The sequence below is a fragment of the Perissodus microlepis genome, chromosome 22 (assembly GCF_051167445.1).
Source record: "Perissodus microlepis isolate ML-2025 ecotype Zambia chromosome 22, ASM5116744v1, whole genome shotgun sequence".
NCBI lineage: Eukaryota > Metazoa > Chordata > Actinopteri > Cichliformes > Cichlidae > Perissodus > Perissodus microlepis.
Genome location: NC_140481.1, coordinates 33,618,741 through 33,644,332, shown reverse-complemented (window position 1 = coordinate 33,644,332; position 25,592 = coordinate 33,618,741). Strand labels below are relative to the sequence as shown.

General features: G+C 46.3%; 1 protein-coding gene across 1 annotated transcript; it reads left to right on the top strand.

The window, feature by feature from the left end:
* Positions 1–25,247, top strand: LOC146363631 (phosphatidylinositol 4-kinase beta-like). Its single transcript, XM_084918762.1, has 14 exons — positions 1–336; positions 4,211–4,673; positions 4,858–5,312; positions 5,427–5,819; positions 11,302–11,529; positions 11,611–11,859; positions 11,945–12,051; positions 12,863–12,967; positions 13,038–13,161; positions 13,274–13,387; positions 13,466–13,617; positions 18,892–19,024; positions 19,568–19,688; positions 20,298–25,247. The coding sequence occupies exons 2-14, from the start codon at positions 4,226–4,228 to the stop codon at positions 20,477–20,479; spliced, it is 2,811 nt and encodes a 936-aa protein (XP_084774888.1). The 5' UTR covers positions 1–336; positions 4,211–4,225; the 3' UTR covers positions 20,480–25,247.
* Positions 25,248–25,592: the final 345 nt, after the last annotated feature.

Here is a 25,592-nt window from a genome sequence, read left to right as displayed (position 1 = left end):
GCCCCCCGTGTTGTCCTACTGTCAGTGGCCCGGATGTCTTCAGCTGGTTTTTATTTTTTCCTCTACGTGCTTTTATTGTGTAAAGACCACCGGAAGCTGCGATAGTTATGTACGGCCTCTGTCTTTACGGATATTGCGTCACCGCAGTTTTAAAGCAAGCCGAGCCGAGCCAGGCCACAAACCCAGAGCAGATGGACCGACCCTAAAATCCTGGACTAAGCACGGCACCGGGACCCGGATCAAAGAACCGGACCGTACCGGGACAGCCCGGGGCGGAGCGGACTGAAGTTCGATTGTCGGAGCTTTGAAGGGGGCTGAAAGCGCCTCGGTACCCGGGTAGGTGCTGCTGACCTCGGTTCGTTTTTCCGCCTCGGCCTCTGTTATTGTTCGGGTTAGCTGTTAGCTGTTAGCAGGTTCGGCAGGCCCGGGTTAGACTCCGGGCTTAAGCTGCCTCCTCCGGTTTGTTTTCATCAGGAGGGAGCGGCTCTCCTCCTCCTCTTCTTCACAGTTTGAGTTCTGCATCAGAGGCCCGATTAATCGATCCGAACCAAACCGAGTCTTTAATGTGCGCCGAGAGCGTGCGTGACGTGTCAGCAGTAACAGGGTGTTATTTAAGTACGCGTGACATGCAGTACTGTGAGTACAGGCCACAGTACCGAGCAGCAGTACCGCTCAGGGCTTTCATCAGTGACTGAGATCACATCAATGCAGGGAAATTAAAAAATGCACATAAGAACAGCCAACACGTCTAATAGAAGAACAAAGTAATGTGCGTGAGTGTAGGACAGACTGAACAGCTGATCGCCTACATGTGAAAATGAACCTGACAGCTGGCTGACAAACACATCTGACACGATTCCTGCAGCTTCACCTCCTCAGCTCTGCTCTCCTTCACTCTTCACGTGCTCCGTTTAGTCTCCACACTCTGTTTAGTCCCACGCTGCTCCGCACAGCCAGCAACCCACACAGTGGGCCACGCGTTCGGTCACTCCTCGCTCTGCTCCGGCCCAGAATCACATCTGTTTTCAATTCAGTTTAAATCACAGCAGTTTGTCTCGAGGTGCTTCACACACTAAGGAAAAGCCCTGCATTAATACAAAGAAAGGGGCGGGGCATGTGACATGACAGGGTGAACAGACCCAGTCTGTAATAATAACTAATGATTTAAAGCATCTTTGGTCTACCTGAAGTACCCTGTACAGGTGCGTCCCCAAGGGGGCCACTGGCTACCCTCCAATATTGAACAGTGTTACAGGATATTTAAAGGGTTGATCTGCCCATCGGCGGAGCAGGGGTGGTGGTGGCTTGCTGGGCTTAAGCCCGGGTTGTTTTTTCAGAAGCCCGGGGTCTTTAGGAGTGTCATTTTTTTCATAGTTAGATGCCTGACTGACAACTGTATAAAACAAAAATTACACACAATATTCGAAGCACATAGCGCACACTGTGGGAATTTAGGACTGAGCATAAATGCCCCCTAATTTTGGTATGATCCGAGCTCAGGCACTAAGCGACTGAGCACAGCACTGACGCCTGTGAGCGAGGGGAGAGAAGCTGCTGCCTGCAGTTTGCTGCAGACAGAGGAGAGCTTAAGTTTGACCAGGTACCAAAGCAAATCATTCGTAATGTACAAATAATGTAAATATGACGGTGAATCACGAAAGATTGATGTCAAACTGATCACTTGACCCATATTACGTTACTCGCTCTTCGAGTGAATCAACAAATGGCGAAATGAAAAGCCGAACAACAACAACACTGCTGTTTCTGTAGAGAGTCTCAGCTTACATGTGTCGTATATCATATCTTATATTCAGTTGTTACCCTCCACGGCTAAATAAAGCACGACATCGGTTTCAGTTATGGACTGATGTAGGTGGACATTAGAGGCTTCTTTCTTATACATTATGCTTTGTGTGTTCTTCAATATATTTTTAATACACAGCAGTATATTCATAGTTGAAACCAGATAGTACAGACACTGTTTTTACTGTTAAACACCAATTTAAACTTGTTTTGTTTTGGATAAATAAATATTGAAATAGCTTTTGAATGAGTTAAATGTCAGAATAAAGAGAGACAGAGCTTCTATTTTTATCACTTTGATCAAATGTAGGAGTACATGTACACTAAGTTTATTGTTAATTAATAAGAAACTGCAGACGATTCCATTCTGAGCTGAAGAAGCTTCTGATTGGTTCGTAGAGTCCATGTGAGTAAGTTGGTGGCACAGCTGTGGATGCATATAAGGCAAAACACAGAGGCTGTTTCTGTGACATGGGAACATCAAGAGATGTCAACAAAACACCAGGAAAAGAACTGTGGAGCTCCATAAGTGTGGCTCGCTTTGAATACAGTTTGGTGCCATTTACAATTAAGAAACACAGACAGTTTCTCTCTTTACTCTTAAAGTTAACAAACATGTTTTTATATTTATCTAAAAAATAAACATTTAGTCTGATTTGATGTTACAATTAAAAAACTGTTTTTATCTGAAGAGTAAATATCTGGTTTCACCTGTATATTTGATGATGTTGGTGTTTGGCTTGATTGTCAGCACAGAGAGAGAGAGGGGGGGAGAGAGAGAGAGAGAGAGGGAGGAACAGAGAGAGGGAGAGAGAGAGAGGAACAGAGAGGGGGGGAGGGAGAGAGAGGGAGGAACAGAGAGAGAGGGGGAGGGAGAGAGAGGGAGGAACAGAGAGAGAGGGGGAGGGAGAGAGAGGGAGGAACAGAGAGAGAGAGAGAGAGAGAGAGAGGAACAGAGAGAGAGGGGGAGGGAGAGAGGGAGAGAGAGGGGGGGAGAGGGAGAGAGAGGGAGGAACAGAGAGAGAGGGGGAGGGAGAGAGAGAGAGAGGAACAGAGAGAGAGAGAGAGAGAGAGAGGAACAGAGAGGGAGAGAGAGAGAGAGGGAGAGAGAGGGGGGAGAGGGAGAGAGAGGGAGGAACAGAGAGAGAGGGGGAGGGAGAGAGAGAGAGGAACAGAGAGAGAGAGAGAGAGAGGAACAGAGAGGGAGAGAGAGAGAGGGAGAGAGAGAGGGGGGGAGAGAGAGGGAGGAACAGAGAGAGAGAGAGAGGGGGGGAGAGGGAGAGAGAGGGAGGAACAGAGAGAGAGGGGGAGGGAGAGGAGCAGAGAGGGAGAGGAACAGAGAGAGAGAGGGGGGAGAGGGAGAGAGAGGAGCAGAGAGGGAGAGGAACAGAGAGAGAGAGAGGGAGAGAGAGGAACAGAGAGAGAGGGGGAGAGAGGAACAGAGAGAGAGAGAGAGAGAGAGAGGAACAGAGAGAGAGGGGGAGGGAGAGAGAGAGGAACAGAGAGAGAGGGGGAGGGAGAGAGAGAGGAACAGAGAGAGAGAGAGGGGGAGGGAGAGAGAGAGGAACAGAGAGAGAGAGAGGGGGAGGGAGAGAGAGAGGAACAGAGAGAGAGGGGGAGGGAGAGAGAGAGGAACAGAGAGAGAGGGGGAGGGAGAGAGAGAGGAACAGAGAGAGAGGGGGAGGGAGAGAGAGAGAGAGAGAGGAACAGAGAGAGAGAGAGAGAGAGGAACAGAGAGAGAGGGGGAGGGAGAGAGAGAGGAACAGAGAGAGAGAGAGAGGAACAGAGAGAGAGGGGGAGGGAGAGAGAGAGAGAGAGAGGAACAGAGAGAGAGGGAGAGAGAGGAACAGAGAGAGAGGAACAGAGAGAGAGGGGGAGGGAGAGAGAGAGGAACAGAGAGAGAGAGAGAGGAACAGAGAGAGAGGGGGAGGGAGAGAGAGAGGAACAGAGAGAGAGAGAGAGAGAGGAACAGAGAGAGAGGGGGAGGGAGAGAGAGAGGAACAGAGAGAGAGAGGGAGGAGCAGAGAGGGAGGGAGGAGCAGGTGAGACACACCTGTCAGTCACATGGTTACCTGGAGCATCCCTGCATCGTGGGGACTCGTGTGTGTCGTTCCCAGTGTTTCTTTTCAGGTTTGCTACTTTTCAAACTCTACATTCATTACGTTCTGCAGGCTTGTTTGCACAACAAGGATAAATAACTGTATGAACTTTTCGCCTTGAGGCGACTGTTGTTGTGATTTGACGCCATATAAATAAAATTGAATTCCTGCAAAACAGGAAGTATGACGAGCCAGGAGGAGTCACGTGACCTCATCCTCGCTGTGTGTGTTGGGGGGTAAACAGGTAGGGCGACCTCGAATCCTCTCAGGTGTGTCATGTGACTCGTGCTCTCTCTGTCTCTCTGTAGGACTCCTCTTCCAAAATGGCCGACGCCGAAGGGTCCCCGGCTGTGCGCTCGCTCCGCCTTTCCCACTCTGCGCAACCCCCTCCCCCCGCCTCGTCCTCCTCTCCTACCACGTTCTCCTGCCCCTCCTCCCCCTCCAGCGCCTCCTCTTCCTCATCCTCCTGCTCTGAGAGTTCCTCAGACTTCCTCACTCACCATCACCATCATCATCACCGTCACGCTCGCCCTCAGCTGCAGCTGCCTCCGCCCACCCACGGGGATCAGGCCTCCTCTCCCAGCGCCAGCCCCCGCAGCTCCTCCCCTAGTGGGAGCATCGGCAGCACCTGCAGCCTCGGTAGCAGCAGCGCCAGCGAGGGCATCGGCAGCGGAGGCACGTCGAGCGGTGGCGGCGACCAGCGAGGACCAAGTCCTCCGCTGGACGTCATCTCAGAGGACGCCATGGAGATGGACCTAGGTGTCGAGCAAGGTAACAAGGAGAGGAAACGGTTTTCCAAAATATTCACTGCTTAGGATGAATCTGGAGCGAGGTGTGGGTGGGGCCACAGTAACGCCATCGCGGTAACTTGCTGTTCAGGGTTTTTTCAAAAGCTGCACCTCTACATCCTCCGCTAGTTTTGATCCATATCGATTTCTCTGTTCTGCTGTTCCAGTCATCGACCCGGAGGTGGCGCTGAAGGCGTGCCAGGAAGTGCTCCTTAAAGTCAAGCTGCAGGATGATCAGCGGCAGCACCCGGCAGATGTGGCAGAGCGCGGCGCCGTGACCCAGCTCATCAGCCCAGATGCCGGCTCCATCAAAGAGGAAGACGAGGAAGACACTGACACGCCGTCCCAGCCCGACCCGCGTCCTTCGGCTCGGCCAGAACCTTTCTCGCCACCGTCGTCATCAAAGCAGTCGTGGCTGCTGCGCCTGTTCGAGTCCAAGCTGTTTGACGTCTCCATGGCGATTTCCTACCTGTACAAGTCAAAGGAGCCGGGTGTGCAGGCGTACATCGGGAACCGCCTCTTCAGCTTCCCGGACAGCGAGGTCGATTTCTACCTGCCGCAGCTGCTCAACATGTACGTGCACATGGACACAGAGGTGGGCGACGCCATCCGACCGTACCTGGTGAGTCCACACAAAGTTTAAGCTAGCTCAGCTAACGTTAGCTAGAGAACAGGGGTCGGTGACCCGCTGCGTCACAGTCGGGGGGGTTCTCACGCAGGTGTTTGTGTCCGGTAGATCCACCGCTGCAGCGCCAGCATCACATTCTCGCTGCTCTCTGCCTGGCTGCTCGGTGCCTACTCCTCCGACATGCATATCTCCACCCAGCGCCACTCCAGAGGAACCAAACTCCGAAAGCTCATCTTGTCCGACGAGCTCAACCCTGCCCCATCTGACAGCCCCGCATCCTCGCCGTCTCACCGCCGCCATCGCCATCACAGACACGATGGCAGCAACGCCGAGGCCTCTTCCATGTTTGGCCCTGGACAGGGACAAGCCGAGGTGTTTGTTTCCCCGTCCAGGAGGACCCACCAGAGATCCAAGTCGGATGCCACCATGGCGAGCAATGGACCTGGTGCTGGTCTCCGACGGACTGGCAGTAACCCAAAAGTGGAGGCGGTCCACGAAGAGGTGAGCCAGAGATTCTCTCAGGTGGTGCTGTTCCTCTAGAGCAGGGGTGGGCAGCTCCAGGCCTCCAGGGGCTGGTGTCGTGCAGGTTTTAGATCTCACCCTGGGTCAACACACCTGAATCACATGATTAGTTTATTACCAGGCCTCTGGAGAACTTCATGTTGAGGAGGTCAACAGTGTTGGATCAAGGACACATCTAAAACCTGCAGGACACCGGCCCTCGAGCCCTGGAGTTGGACACCGCTGCTCTAGAGTCAAAGGTTACTGACCCCAGTACTACTACAATCACACAACAAATAAGCCATGAGATCTGCTGCTGCGTGGGGGTCGTACATAACTGGCAAACCTTCTGGAGGAAACCTGGTCTTGTTAGGAGAGACGGCATCCATCCCACTTTGGATGGAGCAGCTTTCTAGAAATATGGACAAATTTATTAAACCCCCCAAAATATGACTATCCAGAGTTGGGACCAGGAAGCAGAGTTGCAGTCTTACACGCCTCTCTGCAGCTTCTCTCCTCCTGCTACCCCCCCAAAAACCCATCTCCATAGAGACTGTGTCAGCTTCCAAAAAGACAAAAAACAAACTAAAAACCAGCAACAAACAACTTAAACACAAACAAATGCTTTCATATCAAAAATCCAAACAGCTACATCATCAACAGAGCTCAGCACAGAAACAGCTTTAGTGAAGGTTACAAATGATCTTCTTATGGCCTCTGACAGTGGACTCATCTCTGTGCTTGTCCTGCTAGACCTCAGTGCAGCGTTCGATACTGTCGACCATAATATCCTATTAGAGCACGCTGCAGGTATTACAGGTACTAGAGATGGCACGATATCACTTTTTTATGTCTGATACCGATATAAATCCGATATAGTGAATTTTATAATCAATAAAATGTTTTTTTAAATATCTTGCTGCATTTTGTATAAGTTCATACTCAAGTTTAAAAAAACAAAACTAAAGCTATTCTGTTATACCTGTTTGCAAAAAGTACTATATTAGACCAGCAACACTGACCAATCTAATAAACTTAAACCTGCACCATCCTCCCTATTCTGCTATTTTACTTAGTGGAAATATTAAGCAACCTAACTAATAGGGCTGCCACCTCCCAGCAAAAAAATAAATAAAAATAAAAATAGGGAACCACCCCCCACCCTCCGCCTCGTGATGCTTAATCGACATAATCAACTTTAATTTAATGCACATGTTTAAAAAAAATGCACAGAAATCAATTATTTTTCTACAATAATTAAATAGATTCAACATCTTTCTTCAACAGAACTGCACAGATGGTTCCCAAAGGAAAAAGTACTATAGCTTACTAGGGTATATTAGACTTAACAGTTACTATATACAGTAATGGACTTCTATACATTTTACATCAGATTAAAACTTTGGGTGTAAGATTCAGATAATTATTTATTAAAAGCTCGACATTTTAAATGAGAATAAGAAAGAAAAGTATGTCTTTGTGCCCCCCCTGTTCATGCCCTATCGGCCCCCCTGGCTAAACTTTGCTAGATCCGCCCCTGCACAGTTACCAGCCGTCAGCTGCGTAGAAAAAGATCCTGGTGTAGAAAGTAATATTAAATAAATTCTAACAGCAGCTTATCAAGCTTAAACGTGCTGCTGTTGTTCAGCCGCTGGTTTCCTCTTTCTGGTGAGAAGTGGGCCAAAAACAAACAAGAGAGAAAAGCTGATCATTAATCAGCTCATGTTTGAAGTAGCAGCAGGAGAGGGAGGCAGTCGCTCCATATATCGGTTGTTAAGCTTAACGTGGGAATGCGATAACTTACACACTTGCTTTACTTCTCTGGGATACCTTTCTCGGAGATGAAATGCCGGATTGGTAGCGAGGCTACAAATGCTCAACCAGACCGCCGAGAGGTCTCGCACGCCACAGCCGCTCTATGATGTGACGCACACTGCTGCGACGTGCTACGGTTATGAGCCGAGTTACGCCGTGTCGCAAGTTTTGTGAGGTGCGTTTGTGATATTTAATGGATCGATTACATTTTTTATTTCTCTCCGATATCCGATCCAGTAATTTAGGTCAGTATCGGACCGACACCGATACGGAATATCGGATCGGTCCATCTCTAACAGGTACTAATAATAATAATGGACTGCATTTATATAGCGCTTTTCGAAACGCTCAAAGCACATTCACACACTGGTGGAGGCAGCTACAGTTGCTGCCCTGGGGCAGACTGACAGAAGCCAGGCTGCCATATAGGCGGTAGGTGAAGTGCCTTGCCCAAGGACACAACGACCAAGACAGACAGAGCCGGTAACCTTCCAGTTACAAGATGAGCTTCCCAAGCCCCTGAACCACGGTCGCCCCGCTGCAGTGTTTTGTTTGGATTCAGGAGACAGACACTATCTCTACTTTTAAGATTCGGCTTCAAACTTTCCTCTTTGCTAAAGCACATGTTAGGGCTGGGGGATTCCCATGATGCACTGGGTGTTTCTTCTTCACTCACTATGTGTTAATAGACCTCTCTGCATTTAATCTCTGTCTCTCTTCCACAGCATGTCTTTATCCCGTCTTCCCTAACCTCAGTCAGTCGCAGCAGATGGCCCCGCCCCTCCCTGAGCCCGGTTCTGCCGGAGGTTTCTTCCTGTTAAAAGGGAGTTTTTCCTTCCCACTGTTGCCAAAGTGCTTTTCTGTATTAATCCTGTGTAATTCTCTGACTTGAACTGAATCAGCGTCACATTTGAACCAATCAGAGTGAAGGTGCCGATGTGTTCCTGAAGCTTGCATAAAGGTGAAATCAAAACGTCTGCAGTCACGAGGAGGGGAATAAATGCAGCGAATCGCAGCGAGAGTCGTCAGGTGCAGCTTTACACACAAAAACCATTTACTCTGATTTATTATGAGAGGCACCTCTGAGGCTTCTGATTGGTTCCCCTTGGTGTCTGTTTGAACAGCTGACTCACCTGGTCATGCAGCTCCTCTGTGGAGGCCCTCCCCTCACAGATTTGACCCGTGTTCACGTTTTCGGTGCCGATGGGAGCGAGCAGACCTCCGTGGAGCTGGTGACGAGGCGGACTTGTCCATTAGAGTTGCGACGATTCATCGTCTAATCTGTCTTTTGCTTCGATGAGCCGTTCAATGCAAGGCTTTGTGTCACCATGGAAACGTTTTACCCACGTTTGCGCCTGCAAACAGACCTGCAATAGAAATGCATTAGGCAGCAGCGTATGAGCGCAGAGTGGCCACGCTAAGCCCCCAAACAGCCTCTGCAGTGACGACGACCCAAACTCAGTGAAAGTACACATGCCTCAGTTTGTGGGATTTTATAGTTTTGCATTTAAGAAAACGTTTAGTTGTTTTTACAGATGTTGTTTGCAGGTAAACTTTAAAACATTGGTTTGCATTTTAGAGACAATATTGATTATTGCTCATTAATGATTAATGAATGGGATAATCGATCGATTCCGTAAATGACTGATAGCTGCAGCACTTCATCGCTCTGATTTAAGCTTCAGTGAGAAAGTCCCAGCCTTCATCTACAGATCAGAGTTCCCAGCTGATCCTTTGTGAGTGATGTCACCTGTACGTTTCAGTCTTTCACTGAGAGAGGAAGAGCAGCAGAGCTCTTCATCAGTCTGATGGAAACTCAAAGTGAGGCGGAGAAACCTCCCTCCTCCTCCTCACGGGTGCAGAGGATGAGGAGTGTTTACAGTCAGAGAGAAAACGAGCTAAATATTCACCATTTAATGCAGCGTCGTCACACGTTGAACCACTCTGTCAGCACGCCTCGCTCAGCCGCTGAGCTGCATGCACACGTCTGCATCTCTGCCATTCAAACACACTTTGGATACTGAACTTCAGCCTTTTCCAGGGAAGCATTTTGTGTTCAGTGTTTTTATGGCTTCGCTGCTACACGGGAGAAAACACGAGCTCCCAGCGCTTACACCCCTTCCTCCTTTCACATAATGGTATGGTCCCAGTCTGCGTGGTTCTCAACAGGGCTGAAGATTCAGCTCCCACACCGACGTGTCATCAGTAAGTGACCCGTGAAACTGCGTGGAGGGGCGGGTATCATCGGTGGCGTCGACGTTTGAACGTGTTTAAAGTCATGCTCAGTGTTAATGAGTACAAGCTTCTCTCTGTGACGGTTCGATGGCAGTTTGTCTTCTCTGACCTTTGACATCCTGGTTTTAACGGTCTCACTGACCTACAGTCAGCTGACCGTCGTTGTAAGGACTGTAACCCGACACATGGCGTTCGCTTTATTCTTCACAAAGTAACGCTTTTCTGGCTCTGCGCCCACATCAGCTGCACGCTTCTCTCTGCTCTCTGACATCACTGATAAAGGGAAAACCTCATCAGTCCAATCATGTCCCTCCAGCCTCCCTGGCACCGCCCCTCCCCTGCAGCTGAGCCAGGGACCACAGCTCCGTCACAATCATCATAAAGATAAAACCACGAAATGATTTAACCCTTTAAGACCTACCATAGAACCAAGGCCGCCAGAGCTTACTTTATGTTTTTACATGGTGTGGTGCCATTTCTGGGAGCATTTCAAGCTGCTATACATCAATACAACTGTTATAGCCCAAATTTTAATAATATTTATGCATTAAATCCATAGTAACCACATAAATTGCAAAAAAGTGCAACAAACTACAGAAAAATTGAAAATCGTTTTTGTTTTTTTTACATATATTTCTAATTAGAGAAATTTAAGAGGCTTATCCCTCAAAACTTTAAATACAAAAAAGTTGCAAAAAATAGTTTACAACAACAGGAAATTTATTTTAAGTGTCTTCATAGTTTTGAGATACACCAATTTCTATATACTGCAGGAAAAACGAAAAACAATCCTATGATGTAAATTTGCAAAGAAAACAGCATCAAAATAAACTATTTCCAGCAGTGCAATTTGAGTTCTAAGCATCCCAGCAACTATTCAGAAAAGCATAAAGTCAAACATGACTTATAAAAACACCAGTAAAGACTTTCAAGGCCTACAAGTAAAAAAACTACATTTTCCGCAAAAATGACGTCACTTCCGGTTTCGGGGAAGTAATGGCGGACATGCGATCGTTCGCACTGACGTCTGTTTCAATGTGGGAAGTGTTACGAACAGCTGATCGGATCGGCTAAGCGTGTTTCTGGAATATTACGTATTTGTTCCTGCAAGCGCTTTTTATGCAATTTTTGCAAAGCTATATGTGGAAGGAAACCGTGACCGAGGACAAGCTGATGGCATAAGATGTAAGTACAACTCCTCCGGTTTCATATGCAAAAAAAATTATTGCGCTAGCTTACGTAGTTCCGGTTCTACGGGGATTTAAAAATAGTTAGCAAAACGGAGCGTGCTGCTCTGACCGGCTTTAAAGGATTAAACGGCCCATTCGAGCTACCGATGAGTCACTGACATGCCTCTGTGGGCGGAGCATCAGGGAACGTGTGTGTGTGGTTAGAAACGATGACTCTCTGTGGGTGTTTCGTGCGTCTGCAGCCCGAGCGTCTCCGTCCTCAGAGGGAGTTCATCAAGTCTCTGCTGTGCATCGGGAAGCGTCTCGCCACGCTGCCCACGAAAGAGCAGAAGACCCAGCGTCTGATCTCCGAGCTGTCGCTGCTCAACCACAAGCTGCCGGCCCGAGTGTGGCTGCCCACCGCCGAGCACCAGCACCACGTCTGCAGGGTCCCCAACACGCAGGCCGTGGTCCTAAACTCCAAGGACAAGGTGACCTCCGGTGTACCCGCCACATGTGCCAGAGAACATCTGTCCAATGTCCTCTGACTGCTGCTCCTTCTCCTCCTTTAGGCTCCATACATCATCTACGTGGAGGTGTTGGACTGCGACAGCTTCGAGACGTCTCCCGTTCCCGTTCGCATCCCAGAGACGCGGATACGCTCGGCCCGCTCCGCGGAGAACCTGGACTGCAGCACCGCAGCTAATGGCAGCAGCGGTATGACATCGGAACACAGAACGGGAAGTTTCTCCACCGTCCCAAACTACGACAACGACGACGAGGCGTGGGCCACCGATGATATCGGGCAGCTGCAGGTGGAGGTATGTGAAAGCGTCGCCGTACTGCCTGCAGTAAACCCTGTGTACTCTGTCCTCCCGAAGCACAGTAACAAGCATGTGTTTGCAGATGGAGGCTCAGACCAGCAGCAGCGACAACATCAGTCAGTTTTCAGTCGACAGCATCACGAGTCTGGAGAGCAAAGAGCCGGTGTTCATCGCCGCCGGAGACATCAGGTAAACGGCGGGTTGCCCTCCACAGGCGGAGGTTAGAAGCAGAAACGCGGGAACACCAGTGCTGTTTCAGGGCAGTTCAAACGAAACATTACGCCGTGTTACCCGTGGTAAGCTACGTGTAACACAAGCTAGTGTTGGTTCTGCCCAGCACGACGCCAACGTGCATGTCGGCGCTTCATGGCTCGCACTTCATGTTTACAATTTAGCGTTTCCAGGCTGTTGGCGGCCGCGGTCTCACTGTTGCTGATGCCCGCTCACTTGCAGCTTTCTGCTCTCAGCTCCTCCCCCCTTTAGGCCTTGGCGTGCTGCTCAAACAGGAGCCTCTGGAGCAGCCTCCCCCACTGAACCCAGTGCACCACCCCTCCCTAGAAGCTGAGCCACAGACCACACCCCTCCACACTACAGTTATGTGTTTGTAGTTTCAGTAAATTCAAGCTATAAAGGAGCTCCACAGGAATATTGAGCTGCGTTCAAAAATAACTACCAGCAACAAAATGTGATCTGAAGTTGTCTTTAAAGTAATTAAAACAATAAAGGAACCCCGCCTACATAGACTGGACCTTTTTGTTAGTTATCAGTTTCCCCGTAGAAGCTTTCTTTGTAGTTGCCATATTGATAGGACGCCAACATCACCTGGTGTGCAGATGTAATTATGATGAGTTGTTGTCACTGTCCAGGAGTGTAGATCTCTGAAGAGCAGCACGTTCAGGAACTCTTCTTTCTGAGGATGAAATGGCCTCAGCAGTCCTGTGAAGCTTCGATCTTCAGCTGTGCGTTCTGCCGTGACGCTCCGACCTGGTTTGTTTTTCAGACGGCGGCTATCGGAGAACCTTGCTCACACTCCCACCGCATTCAGGAGGGACCCCGAGGACCCGTCGGCTGTCGCCCTCAAAGAGCCATGGGAGGAGAAAGTCAGGTGGGTTTGTGAAGCCGAGCAGGTGAACGCTCCACAACGTCTTCCTCGCGCTAACGCCGTTTGTGTTCAGGCGGATCCGAGAGGCGTCTCCGTACGGCCACCTGCACACCTGGAGGCTGCTGTCGGTCATCGTGAAGTGTGGGGACGATCTGAGGCAGGAGCTGCTGGCCTATCAGGTCCTCAGACAGCTGCAGGTACAGACGCAGTACAGACACATGCACACAACGGTACAGATGCAGATACAGACGCAGTTTCCGCGTGGTTAAACTGCTTCCATGTTGAAGCCGAGTCTGTTTCCTTGGTCAGTCCATCTGGCAGCAGGAGCGCGTTCCTCTGTGGATCAAACCCTACAAGATCCTCGTCATGTCTTCAGACAGCGGGATGATCGAGCCCGTCCTTAACGCCGTCTCCCTGCACCAGGTACGCAGGGGATTCTGGGAAAGTTAGTTTTCTTTGTCTGTGAGACTGAAACGCAGTTTTCGTGTGTGTGTCCTCCAGGTGAGGAAGCAGAGTCAGCTGTCGCTGCTTGACTACTTCCTGCAGGAACACGGCAGCTTCACCACAGAGGCCTTCCTCACCGCTCAGAGGAACTTCGTGCAGAGCTGCGCCGGCTACAGCCTCATCTGCTACCTGCTGCAGGTCAAAGACAGGTGAGACATTCATAAAAGTTAAACAGTGACCGTTATCCCTGCTGATGAGGTTAAGACTGCTGCCTTGAGTGAGGACGGGTCTGTGGATTCGGAGGACTTTACATCAGTGATTACTAGCAACCTCAGCACATGCATTGAGAATATTGCCCCATTAAATGCTGCAAAAAAGGGTGACAGCCAGCGACAGTGCACTACCAGATGAGCTGAAAGAGCTCCACGCTTGCTTTAACACCCTTAACACCAACCAACATTGAGCAATTCTACCAGCAGAGGCAAGGTCCTGACGAGGACTAAGCCCCGAAAGCCCTGAACATCTAATGAAGAAACATAAAGAAACCTTCCAGGTCCTTTACATCCCTGCAGTTTGCATATCATCAGAACCGTTCTACTGAAGACTGTCAATGCAGCCACCTATACATCCACCTATACACCTGTACATCCACCTATACACCTGTACATCCACCTATACATCCATCTATACACCTGTACATCCACCTATACACCTGTACATCCACCTATACATCCACCTATACACCTGTACATCCACCTATACATCCATCTATACACCTATACAGTTATACATCCACCTATACACCTGTACATCCACCTATACATCCACCTATACACCTGTACATCCACCTATACATCCATCTATACACCTATACATCCATCTATACATCCACCTATACAGTTATACATCCACCTATACACCTATACATCCACCTATACATCCATCTATACATCCACCTATACACCTGTACATCCACCTATACATCCATCTATACACCTATACATCCATCTATACACCTATACATCCATCTATACACCTATACATCCATCTATACACCTATACATCCACCTATACACCTATACATCCACCTATACAGTTATACATCCACCTATACACCTATACATCCATCTATAAACCTATACATCCACCTATACATTCATCTATACACCTATACAGTTATACATCCACCTATACACCTATACAGTTATACATCCATCTATAAACCTATACATCCACCTATACATCCATCTATACACCTATACAGTTATACATCCATCTATACACCTATACAGTTATACATCCATCTATACACCTATACAGTTATACATCCATCTATACACCTATACAGTTATACATCCATCTATACAGTTATACATCCATCTATACACCTATACATCCATCTATACACCTATACATCCATCTATACACCTATACATCCATCTATAAACCTATGCATCCATCTATAAACCTATACATCCACCTATACATCCATCTATACACCTATACATCCATCTATACACCTATACATCCATCTATAAACCTATACATCCACCTATACATCCATCTATAAACCTATACATCCACCTATACATCCATCTATAAACCTATACATCCACCTATACATCCATCTATACACCTATACAGTTATACATCCATCTATACACCTATACATCCACCTATACATCCATCTATACACCTATACAGTTATACATCCATCTATACACCTATACATCCACCTATACATCCATCTATACACCTATACAGTTATACATCCATCTATACATCCACCTATACACCTGTACAGTTATACATCCACCTATACAGTTATACATCCACCTATACACCTGTACATCCACCTATACATCCATCTATACACCTATACAGTTATACATCCACCTATACATCCATCTATACACCTATACAGTTATACATCCACCTATACATCCATCTATACACCTATACAGTTATACATCCACCTATACATCCATCTATACACCTATACAGTTATACATCCACCTATACATCCATCTATACACCTATACAGTTATACATCCACCTATACATCCATCTATACACCTATACAGTTATACATCCACCTATACACCTGTACACCCACCTATACATCCATCTATACACCTGTACATCCACCTATACATCCATCTATACACCTATACATCCAGCTATACACCTATACATCCAGCTATACACCTATACATCCAGCTATACACCTATACATCCACCTATACATCCATCTATACACCTATACATCCACCTATACATCCATCTATACATCCACCTATACATCCATCTATACATCCACCTATACAGTTATACATCCACCTATACATCCACCTATACATCCATCTATACATCCACCTATACACCTGTACATCCACCTATACATCCATCTATACACCTATACATCCACCTATACAGTTATACATCCACCTATACACCTATACAGTTATACATCCACCTATACATCCATCTATACACCTATACAGTTATACATCCACCTATACATCCATCTATACACCTATACAGTTATACATCCACCTATACATCCATCTATACACCTATACAGTTATACATCCACCTATACATCCATCTATACACCTATACAGTTATACATCCACCTATACATCCATCTATACACCTATACAGTTATACATCCACCTATACATCCATCTATACACCTATACAGTTATACATCCACCTATACATCCATCTATACACCTATACAGTTATACATCCACCTATACACCTGTACACCCACCTATACATCCATCTATACACCTGTACATCCACCTATACATCCATCTATACACCTATACATCCATCTATACACCTATACATCCAGCTATACACCTATACATCCAGCTATACACCTATACATCCACCTATACATCCATCTATACACCTATACATCCATCTATACATCCATCTATACATCCATCTATACATCCACCTATACAGTTATACATCCATCTATACATCCACCTATACATCCATCTATACATCCACCTATACACCTGTACATCCACCTATACATCCATCTATACACCTATACATCCACCTATACAGTTATACATCCACCTATACACCTATACAGTTATACATCCACCTATACACCTATACATACACCTATACAGTTATACATCCATCTATAAACCTATACATCCACCTATACATCAATCTATACACCTATACAGTTATACATCCACCTATACATCTATACATACACCTATACAGTTATACATCCATCTATAAACCTATACATCCATCTATACACCTATACAGTTATACATCCATATATACACCTATACATCCATCTATACACCTATACATCCATCTATACACCTATACATCCATCTATAAACCTATACATCCACCTATACATCCATCTATACACCTATACATCCATCTATAAACCTATACATCCACCTATACATCCATCTATACACCTATACAGTTATACATCCATCTATACACCTATACATCCATCTATAAACCTATACATCCACCTATACATCCATCTATACACCTATACAGTTATACATCCATCTATACACCTATACAGTTATACATCCATCTATACACCTATACATCCACCTATACATCCATCTATACACCTATACAGTTATACATCCATCTATACATCCACCTATACACCTGTACAGTTATACATCCACCTATACAGTTATACATCCACCTATACACCTGTACATCCACCTATACATCCATCTATACACCTATACAGTTATACATCCACCTATACATCCATCTATACACCTATACAGTTATACATCCACCTATACATCCATCTATACACCTATACAGTTATACATCCACCTATACATCCATCTATACACCTATACAGTTATACATCCACCTATACATCCATCTATACACCTATACAGTTATACATCCACCTATACATCCATCTATACACCTGTACATCCACCTATACATCCATCTATACATCCATCTATACACCTATACATCCAGCTATACACCTATACATCCAGCTATACACCTATACATCCATCTATACATCCACCTATACATCCATACATCCATCTATACACCTATACATCCACCTATACATACATCACGTCACATGTCATGCGTTGCCAGTCGTGCACCTCTTGATGATGGTGGAGAGATTCTGACAACTCCATCATGTGTTATGGGAACTGCACCACCCAGGGCGGGACAGCAGGCTCTACAGGCTGTCATTACAGCGTCACGGTCCATGTGTGGGATTGCTTTCCCATCACCGGAGGGGACGCCTTAAAACAACGGGGTCCTAAAGAGGCACCCCCTCCCCCACAGCACACACTACAGCCACCTGTACATCTACATTGACATCCTGCAGACTCTACTTTCTGACCACTCTCAACTAGGGCTGCCACAAACGATTATTTTGATAGTCGACTAGTCACCGATTATTTTTGCGATTAGTCGACTAATCAGATCATGCATCTATTGTAGTAAAACGGACAGCTTATTGCACCAGCAGCATCTGCTCTTATATAACTATCACTAGCTTACAGCTTGAAGTGTTTAAGGTCTGTGCTAACTAAAAATAAAGACAAGATGATAGTTTATTAAATTTTAATGAAATGTGCAGATTGTATCGGTGGAGTTCAATAAACTCAGCCGATTTACTCAGGAACAAATAAAATACTGAAAAAAGCCAAACAATAACATTTTTAAGTTATCTAAGTTATTTATATGTCATTTTTAACCTGAGTAGCGAAAGACGGCGGTGGGTTTGAAAACGATTTGCTGGGAGTCCGGTGTTCTCACGGCTCTAGTGAGCCTTGCCCCCGGCTCACTATCGAGCTAGTGGGTAACAGACGTCTCCGAAAACGTCGGAGCGCTTTTGAAAATATGTGGTGTCTTGATAAACTGAGCAGATATTTGAGGTTTACACAGCTACATTCTCGCCTGAAAACACGTTAAACGTTTATTTTATGACCCAGAAAGAATAATAAGAGTAATATTAAAACTAACTAGCTGCCGCCATTGTTGGAAACTGAGCTGGGCCGCGCTATGAATTCTGGGACACAGTTTCTTCTTCTTCTTCGGGGTTTAACGGCAGCTGGCATCGTTGTACATGCAGTGCTGCCATCTTCTGTTTCAGTCCGTTATTACACTCTTAAATCCTACTACTTATTCCTGCGTCTTTTGGGATCTTACAAAGCTTCAAACAAGGCGTCGACTATTAAATTTGTCGTCGACGATTTTGATAGTCGACGTAATTGTGACTAGTCGACTAATCGTGGCAGCCCTACTCTCAACCCTTTCCTATACAGTGCTTGCTCTATTTTTCTATGCTTTTTTAAAAAAGTGTGACTTTATGTATATATTTGATTTATTTGTGTGTAGAGAAGGTAAGAATTTCCTTGCTTAGCTCTGCAGCATGCAGAGAATCCTAAATGCGAATCATTCTGTAACACCTGCTCTGATCCCTGCAGGCACAACGGGAACATCCTGCTGGACTCCGAGGGCCACATCATCCACATCGACTTTGGCTTCATCCTCTCCAGCTCTCCTCGCAACCTCGGCTTCGAGACGTCTGCCTTCAAGCTGACCTCGGAGTTCGTGGACGTGAGTAGAAACAGCCTGAGGATGTGCTGGAGGGAGATGATCACGGGCAGAGGTTGATCACAATTTTGGGCTCAGGTGCAGTCTCCTGATATTTACCTGTCACTGAGAACAGACCAGCACGCAGATGGAGGGCTGCCCTGCACGTCTGGGTGGGATTTTTAGCCACTCAAAGCCGACTCTCTGCTGACCCGTAGATGAATCGTTCATTTTGTTTTTGGAGCTTCAGAGTTGCTGAGGCTCCTTTCTGGTGTCCGACAGCTGTCAGCAGCAGGATCAGGAGATCCCACATGTCCTGTTCAGCATTGAGCCCTCAGCACCGCCGGTCACAGCCGGCTCGGTCGTGGTTTCTCAGCCGGGCGCTGCAGAGGTTTAGTTTTTATTTGGATGAATTTCTGTTTGATTCACGCGTGGCTCGCTGAAGGACTCTAGGAATCGGGGTTTCATGGCTCCTGATGACAGAAGCTTTTATTTTGGTGGAAGAAAAGCTTCCTGTGGAGTTTAGCATGGTGGCTGTCCTGATGCCCGGTGTTTGCTGTGTTTCAGGTGATGGGCGGGCTGAACGGAGATATGTTCAACTACTACAAGATGCTGATGCTTCAGGGTCTGATCGCAGCCAGGAAGCACATGGAGAAGGTGCTGCAGATCGTGGAGATCATGCAGCAAGGTAACACATTGCGCCTTTCTTATAGCTGAAAACGGCACACACGCGCGGTCTAAGCCTAACCCCGTATTTACAGCTGTCAGTACGAGTCGCAGTCAGTCTCAGTCTGTAGGACGGGGATACTTTCTGTTCCACATCCACGTTCACACCATCGGGGAACAGGTCCGGCCACAAAGTTCGTCCCTGCTGAAAACTCCAAACTTTTTATTATCCAGAACAAAAGCTCATGTTTGAGTTTGTGCAGATGATGCAGCGAGTCACGCTCCACCTAACTCCAGGCAGCAGAGGCCAAGCTAGCAGACAGCTAGCAGCTGCAGCCTACGGCCGGTTTTTGCAAATTTCACTATTCAGTGATATTAGAGTCATTACGGAAACTGCCAGCACCGCGTCACAGCAGCCCGGCAAGACAAAGGTTAAGGAGTTCTCTTATTGGTCCCTATAACCCTCGCAGTGAAGCTGCAACAACAAACTCATTCCTGCGTCACATCGTAGCGCTGTCGGCGACTCGGGGCGGAGGTCCAGAGTGCACAGATTGACCGGTGTGGGTTTAAGGACGTGTTTGCCAGTCAGCTGTTAACAAAGTTGTTGTGCACTCTTATTTTAACCCCACAGGTTCCCACCTGCCGTGCTTCCACGGCTCGAGCACCATCCGTGGCCTGAAGGACCGTTTCCACATGTCTCTGACAGAGGAGCAGCTGCAGCTGCTGGTGGAGCAGCTCGTGGACGGGTCCGTGCGCTCCATCACCACCAAACTCTACGACTCCTTCCAGTATGTCACCAACGGCATCATGTGACCCGTCTGGACTGAGCGACGGCGGTGGCCGGAGCCGGCAGACGTTTCGCTGCGCCGCCGCCTGATTGGATTCGATGGAGCCGCCTCGTCACCGTCATCGGGGTCGAAGCAGCTGCTGGAAGACTCGATAGAGACGGAAACCACTTCATCGCATTGTTTATGGATTTACATCTGCAGCTAATCGAAGCGACAACACGGCAGATTCGACTTCCTGCTGCTCGTCACACGGAAACGCGTGAACTCGTCACTGCTGTCGACTTTATTAACCAGCCCATAATCACTACTAAACTGCCCAGCAGCAGAGCGTTTACAGACACAACCACCACTACTTCACCCATCCTTCAGCTAAAAACAGCTCAATGTTTCCGATTCCACGTCTGTTGACAGGAAAACGTCTGAGAAAGGCGTTTTGTTCTTTCCAGCAAACATCCTGTAATTACAGAAGCTCCTTTTCCAAAGATAAAAGTCTCGTAATCGTAAGCCCAAGATTCCAGAAAGCGCCCTCTTTTTCCTCCCAACTTGTCGTAGTTTAAAATGGACTCAGAGGAGAAATCCTCGGAAACTCAAGGGTGAGCCCGAGGACGCGTCTGACTGGGTCGGCACGAACCTTCTCTTGACGTTTAAATGAAGTCCGAGTGGACGCGAACACCAGCAGAGGTCGAAGGAGTTTGCTCTCCGAATCAGAATGGCTACGAGGAAAAAGCACAACGTGAACTCAGCGTTCTCGGCACGCTCACAGAAAGGCTGACGTATCCACGCTCCTTTACAGATTATCGCTTTATCTTCCAGCAGCATTCCTGTTTTCACCAGACATTTCTCACAGCTCATCGTCAGCCTTGTCCCGACATTTTTAGCAACTGTAAGCGCGTCGAGGTTTGGGCAAGCTCAAATTCTTTTGTCCTGAACGTCCATTAGCCTGAGCCAGTGACCACTGCTGCTCATTTTCCTGTTTTATTTCATTGTATTTCACTTTTTCCTAAACTGTTATTTTACCACTTTAGCTCATTTTTCTTTCCCAAATATCTATTTAGCTGTTTGGTTTTTAACAGAGTCACTGTCATGCTAGCTATGCTAATGGAGAATTACTCACAGACTGTGGAGGAGCAAAGTCCAGAATATTTATTAGAAATATGGCCATTACTATAATAATAATATTATTTTTTAATTACTAGGGGAGATGTATTTTTAAGCTAATGTTCCTGTACTAGCTAACAAAATTAATACCTAGCGAAGGCTAATCAAAGAAATAAATGAGTCCTGTCCTCATTTCCTAATAACATTACTCTTTCACTGCTGTAGTATACTTTGTAGTTTATGCTCTCTCACTAGCTAATAACCACTAAACTACTAGCAGCAGAGAGTATACATTTATTATACACTTAAGTTGATTTTTCCCTCATTGCAGTTTGTTAGCAAACAGTGACAGTGTCTTGGCTAAAACTTTTTGCCAAGTTACTTTTTTATTTATTCCTCTCTAAAATAAGTACGTTTTGTAACAAGATAACAAACTCGCCATTTTAGTTGCTGTCTCTCTATAAGCCTACTTTCGTCTGATTGGCTGACTTGCAGTAGTCTGTAGAGGGGCAGCACTTTCTTATGAACTGCACTTTCCGTTTAAACCTTTGACCAACTAGCATCAGCACAAAAAACACAGTAAGTTGCCTTTGAGAGCTTTTATAAAATAGTTTTGTCTTGTTAGTGTAAGAAAATACTAAACCTTTATCAATGTGACGAGTGTCTGGTGAAAAAAATATTTACTTTCATTTTTTTATTTTAATGTTTGTTACAACATCTTTTTAGGTCCAATTTCAATTTCTGAAAAAAAGTTACTGAAGTTTTGTTGTTCATGTGTTTCTGTCAACTCGGTGCACATGCTAGAAATTATACAGTGATAATGTCAGTGTACAGTAAGTGGCCGTTCTGAGCCAAAAGGGTTCTTATCAGGAGAATTATGCTTATTATTATCACTTTGGACTAAGCGCGTTATTGTTATGTGAGTCTGTATTTACGTACTAAGAGCTCAGCAGTGTTCCTCTGTGATTGGCCCCAATATACATTCCCTTGGTTAATGCTGGCCAGTCAGAAGAGGCGGTTCTGTGCACGCTGAGCTTGGGTTCTTTGAGACTGACGATCAGTTTCCTGAACACGTGAATGTTTTTACACACAGACGTGTTCTCACTGTTGAGCGAAAGCTAGCAGTTTCAGCAGCTGCTGCTGATGTCGCTCTAATGCTGGAACACTGGCTTTATTTCAGCGTCTTACACATAGAAACGGCTTCCTGTGTATTTCTACAGTATGCACCTCTACCTAACGCACTAAATGAGCACGTTTCGGATAGCGTTTGCTAGCTAACAGTTGTCATTTCTGTAAATAGCAACTTTCCCCGCTGTTTAAGGGCAGCAGCAGTTCACTGGAGGCTGGCTTTGAGCTGCAGTTCCAGCTATGACTGAAATCAAACAAAGCATTTTTACAGCTAGCTAAACGGTAAGCTAATACAGCGTTACATTTGTAGAGATGAGCAGTTAACTGATTACATAGCTGGAGCTAATTTCAGTGAAAGAACGTGTTATAGTGGCAGTTTCCTCTAAAACGATTAAAATGTAATTTTACTCTCAGATGCACTTGATTATTAGCAGGTAGCAAGACACAAAATCTTTCCAATTTGATTAGTTATTCCACACGAATGGTAATCAGCTAACATCAGGTCGGGGCTACAATCTGGTCACCTCGGACATTATGACAGTTTTATTTTCTGTTTTGTTTTTATTCTTGTTTATTAATGAATGTTTAACTGTGAAAAGGGGGAAGCTGAGCCGGCGGACAGTGAACTGGGTCTTGCTGGAATAAAGCCAGTGTTTGTAGTAGTTTTCTGACCACTGTAAAAGGACAACCACAGTTCTGTTGTCGTGAACGCAGCGCCACGTTACCGTCTGCTAACTAGCTCACTATTTTACGTGCAGCTGTGTCTAAAGTTTACCAGATTAGCAAACGCTCTTCGCATTCTGTCGTTCGTTATTTGTGAATCTGTACACGAACCGAGTTTGTTTCCCGTGAGAAAAATCGATGCCTTGAGACGTACAGAAGGTACAAACTTATCAATGCAACAGGAGGGACGTTGGGACCTCAGAAGTGCTTTTTATATCCTCGGTTTGACGGCTGCAGGGACAAGTTCCAACACTCCAGTACTCCTCGCTCATCTGCATTTATTTACATTTCAAGTAAGCGGGGTGTAAGCGCTACAGAGGAGCTCTTTAAAATGTAAAGTAAAATCAGTGATACTGCTGTTTGAAAAGGTGGAGACGCCTGTAAAGTCGAGCCGAATGATGGGTTAGTTGCAGTTTGGAGGCTAGTGAGGAGAACGGATCGTTGAAACTCGTCCCTGCCGCTGAACATCCTCATTGCCTTTGTCATCAGCTCTGAACACAGTCAGTGTGAAAAAGTGCATTTATGAAACGTTTCTGTCGTTTGTGAGGATTCTTTGTTGTTAATATTTTACTAAAACACGGAGTCATACAGCAGCCATGTTAGTGTTTGGTTTTTTGAGGAATTTCTATGGGAAATGCTAACGACGCTAACGCCACGGTCAACGATACTTTTCACTGTGTGAAGAAACATTATATGAAAACACTTTGAGTGATTTCTGAGGTAATTCACAAACAGCATCATCTCAGGAGACGGGAGGAAACGTCGGGGTGAGGAGGACGCGTGAGATCAACAATTCATTTACCCCAAATCATACGCGTGCTTATAAAGTCGGATTATGTGGAAAAGCGCTTTTATATGAAGATTAGTGTAAATAAATGAGAGCAGTGGGGTCCATGGAGCCACTGAACCATGAGGTTGACTTTATGTGTACTCCTGGTGATTGGGCACTCAAACGTTATTGACCCTCTCCTGCAGCTGCTCCTCGCCTCCGACCACATTCAGAATGTTAGGCTACGTTCACTCTGCGGGTCTTAAAGCTCAGTTCTGATTTTTGGATCAAATCCGATTTCTTTGTCAGCTCGTTCACACTACAAATAAAATGTGACAGCAAACGCGCTCTAGTGTGAACCCTCAAAGCAGCCGCATGCGCAAAAGAAGACGTCACACACGACGCGCTGTTTAGACCCAGAGCAAACAGTGTTGTTTGACTGTTTCAGACTTTACGTTTCCCAATTTTGCTTCAAGTTATAAAGTTATTGTGTTATTTACATTTGGCCTAATAATGATCCTTATTGCTGTTTTAGAGGAGCGGTGCTTCAAAGGATAGCTGCAGATTTCTGTCAGAATCTGCAGATTATGCAGTACAAATAAAATGTTCCCGTTTCTCCGACGCTGTCTTCCCAACAGTTTCACTGGATGGAAGCGTTCACGATGTCTTCTCCGGCGCTGATAATTGGCGTCAGTCTTGTGCCAGTGACGTAAAAGACGTATTTAATGCGACATGACCATCAAACAGCAGTCGCTTTCTAAAACATCAGATATGTATCGGATTCAGGACCACATACGAAAGTGACCCAGATCGGATTTGTGCCGTTCACACTGTCACACCATGATCGGATACGGGTCGCACAGGGTCAAGGAAGTCGGATTTGATGCGCTTTCGCCTGCAGTGTGAACGTAGCCCAAGTCTGCATCTCTGCAGCGACGTGCATTAATGTGTTGAATAGTTAAGATCCAGCTGACGACTGGAGGTGTGTCCCTGTTTCTCATCATGTAGAGTCCATCTGTCACGTCCCGACTAACTGCATGGCAACTTATTCAATAAACCTGAAACCTGCTTCTGACCTGCACCTGTGTGCTTTCTCAGTCTGTAAGATTCTAACTGGTGCATAATTAAAGAAAGTCAAATCTGAAATTTCGCATCTCATATTTTATGTTTACGAACATCTACACCAGAGGTGTCCAACTCCAGGCCTCGAGGGCCGGTGTCCTGCAGGTCTTAGATGTGTCCTTGATCCAACACGGATGATTTAAACGGCTAAATGACCTCCTCAACATGTCCTGCAGTTCTCCAAAAACCTGGCAATGAATTAATCATGTGATTCAGGTGTGTTGACCCAGGGTGAGCTCTAAACCCTGCAGGACACCGGCCCTCGAGGCCTGGAGTTGGACGCCTCTGATCTGAAAGA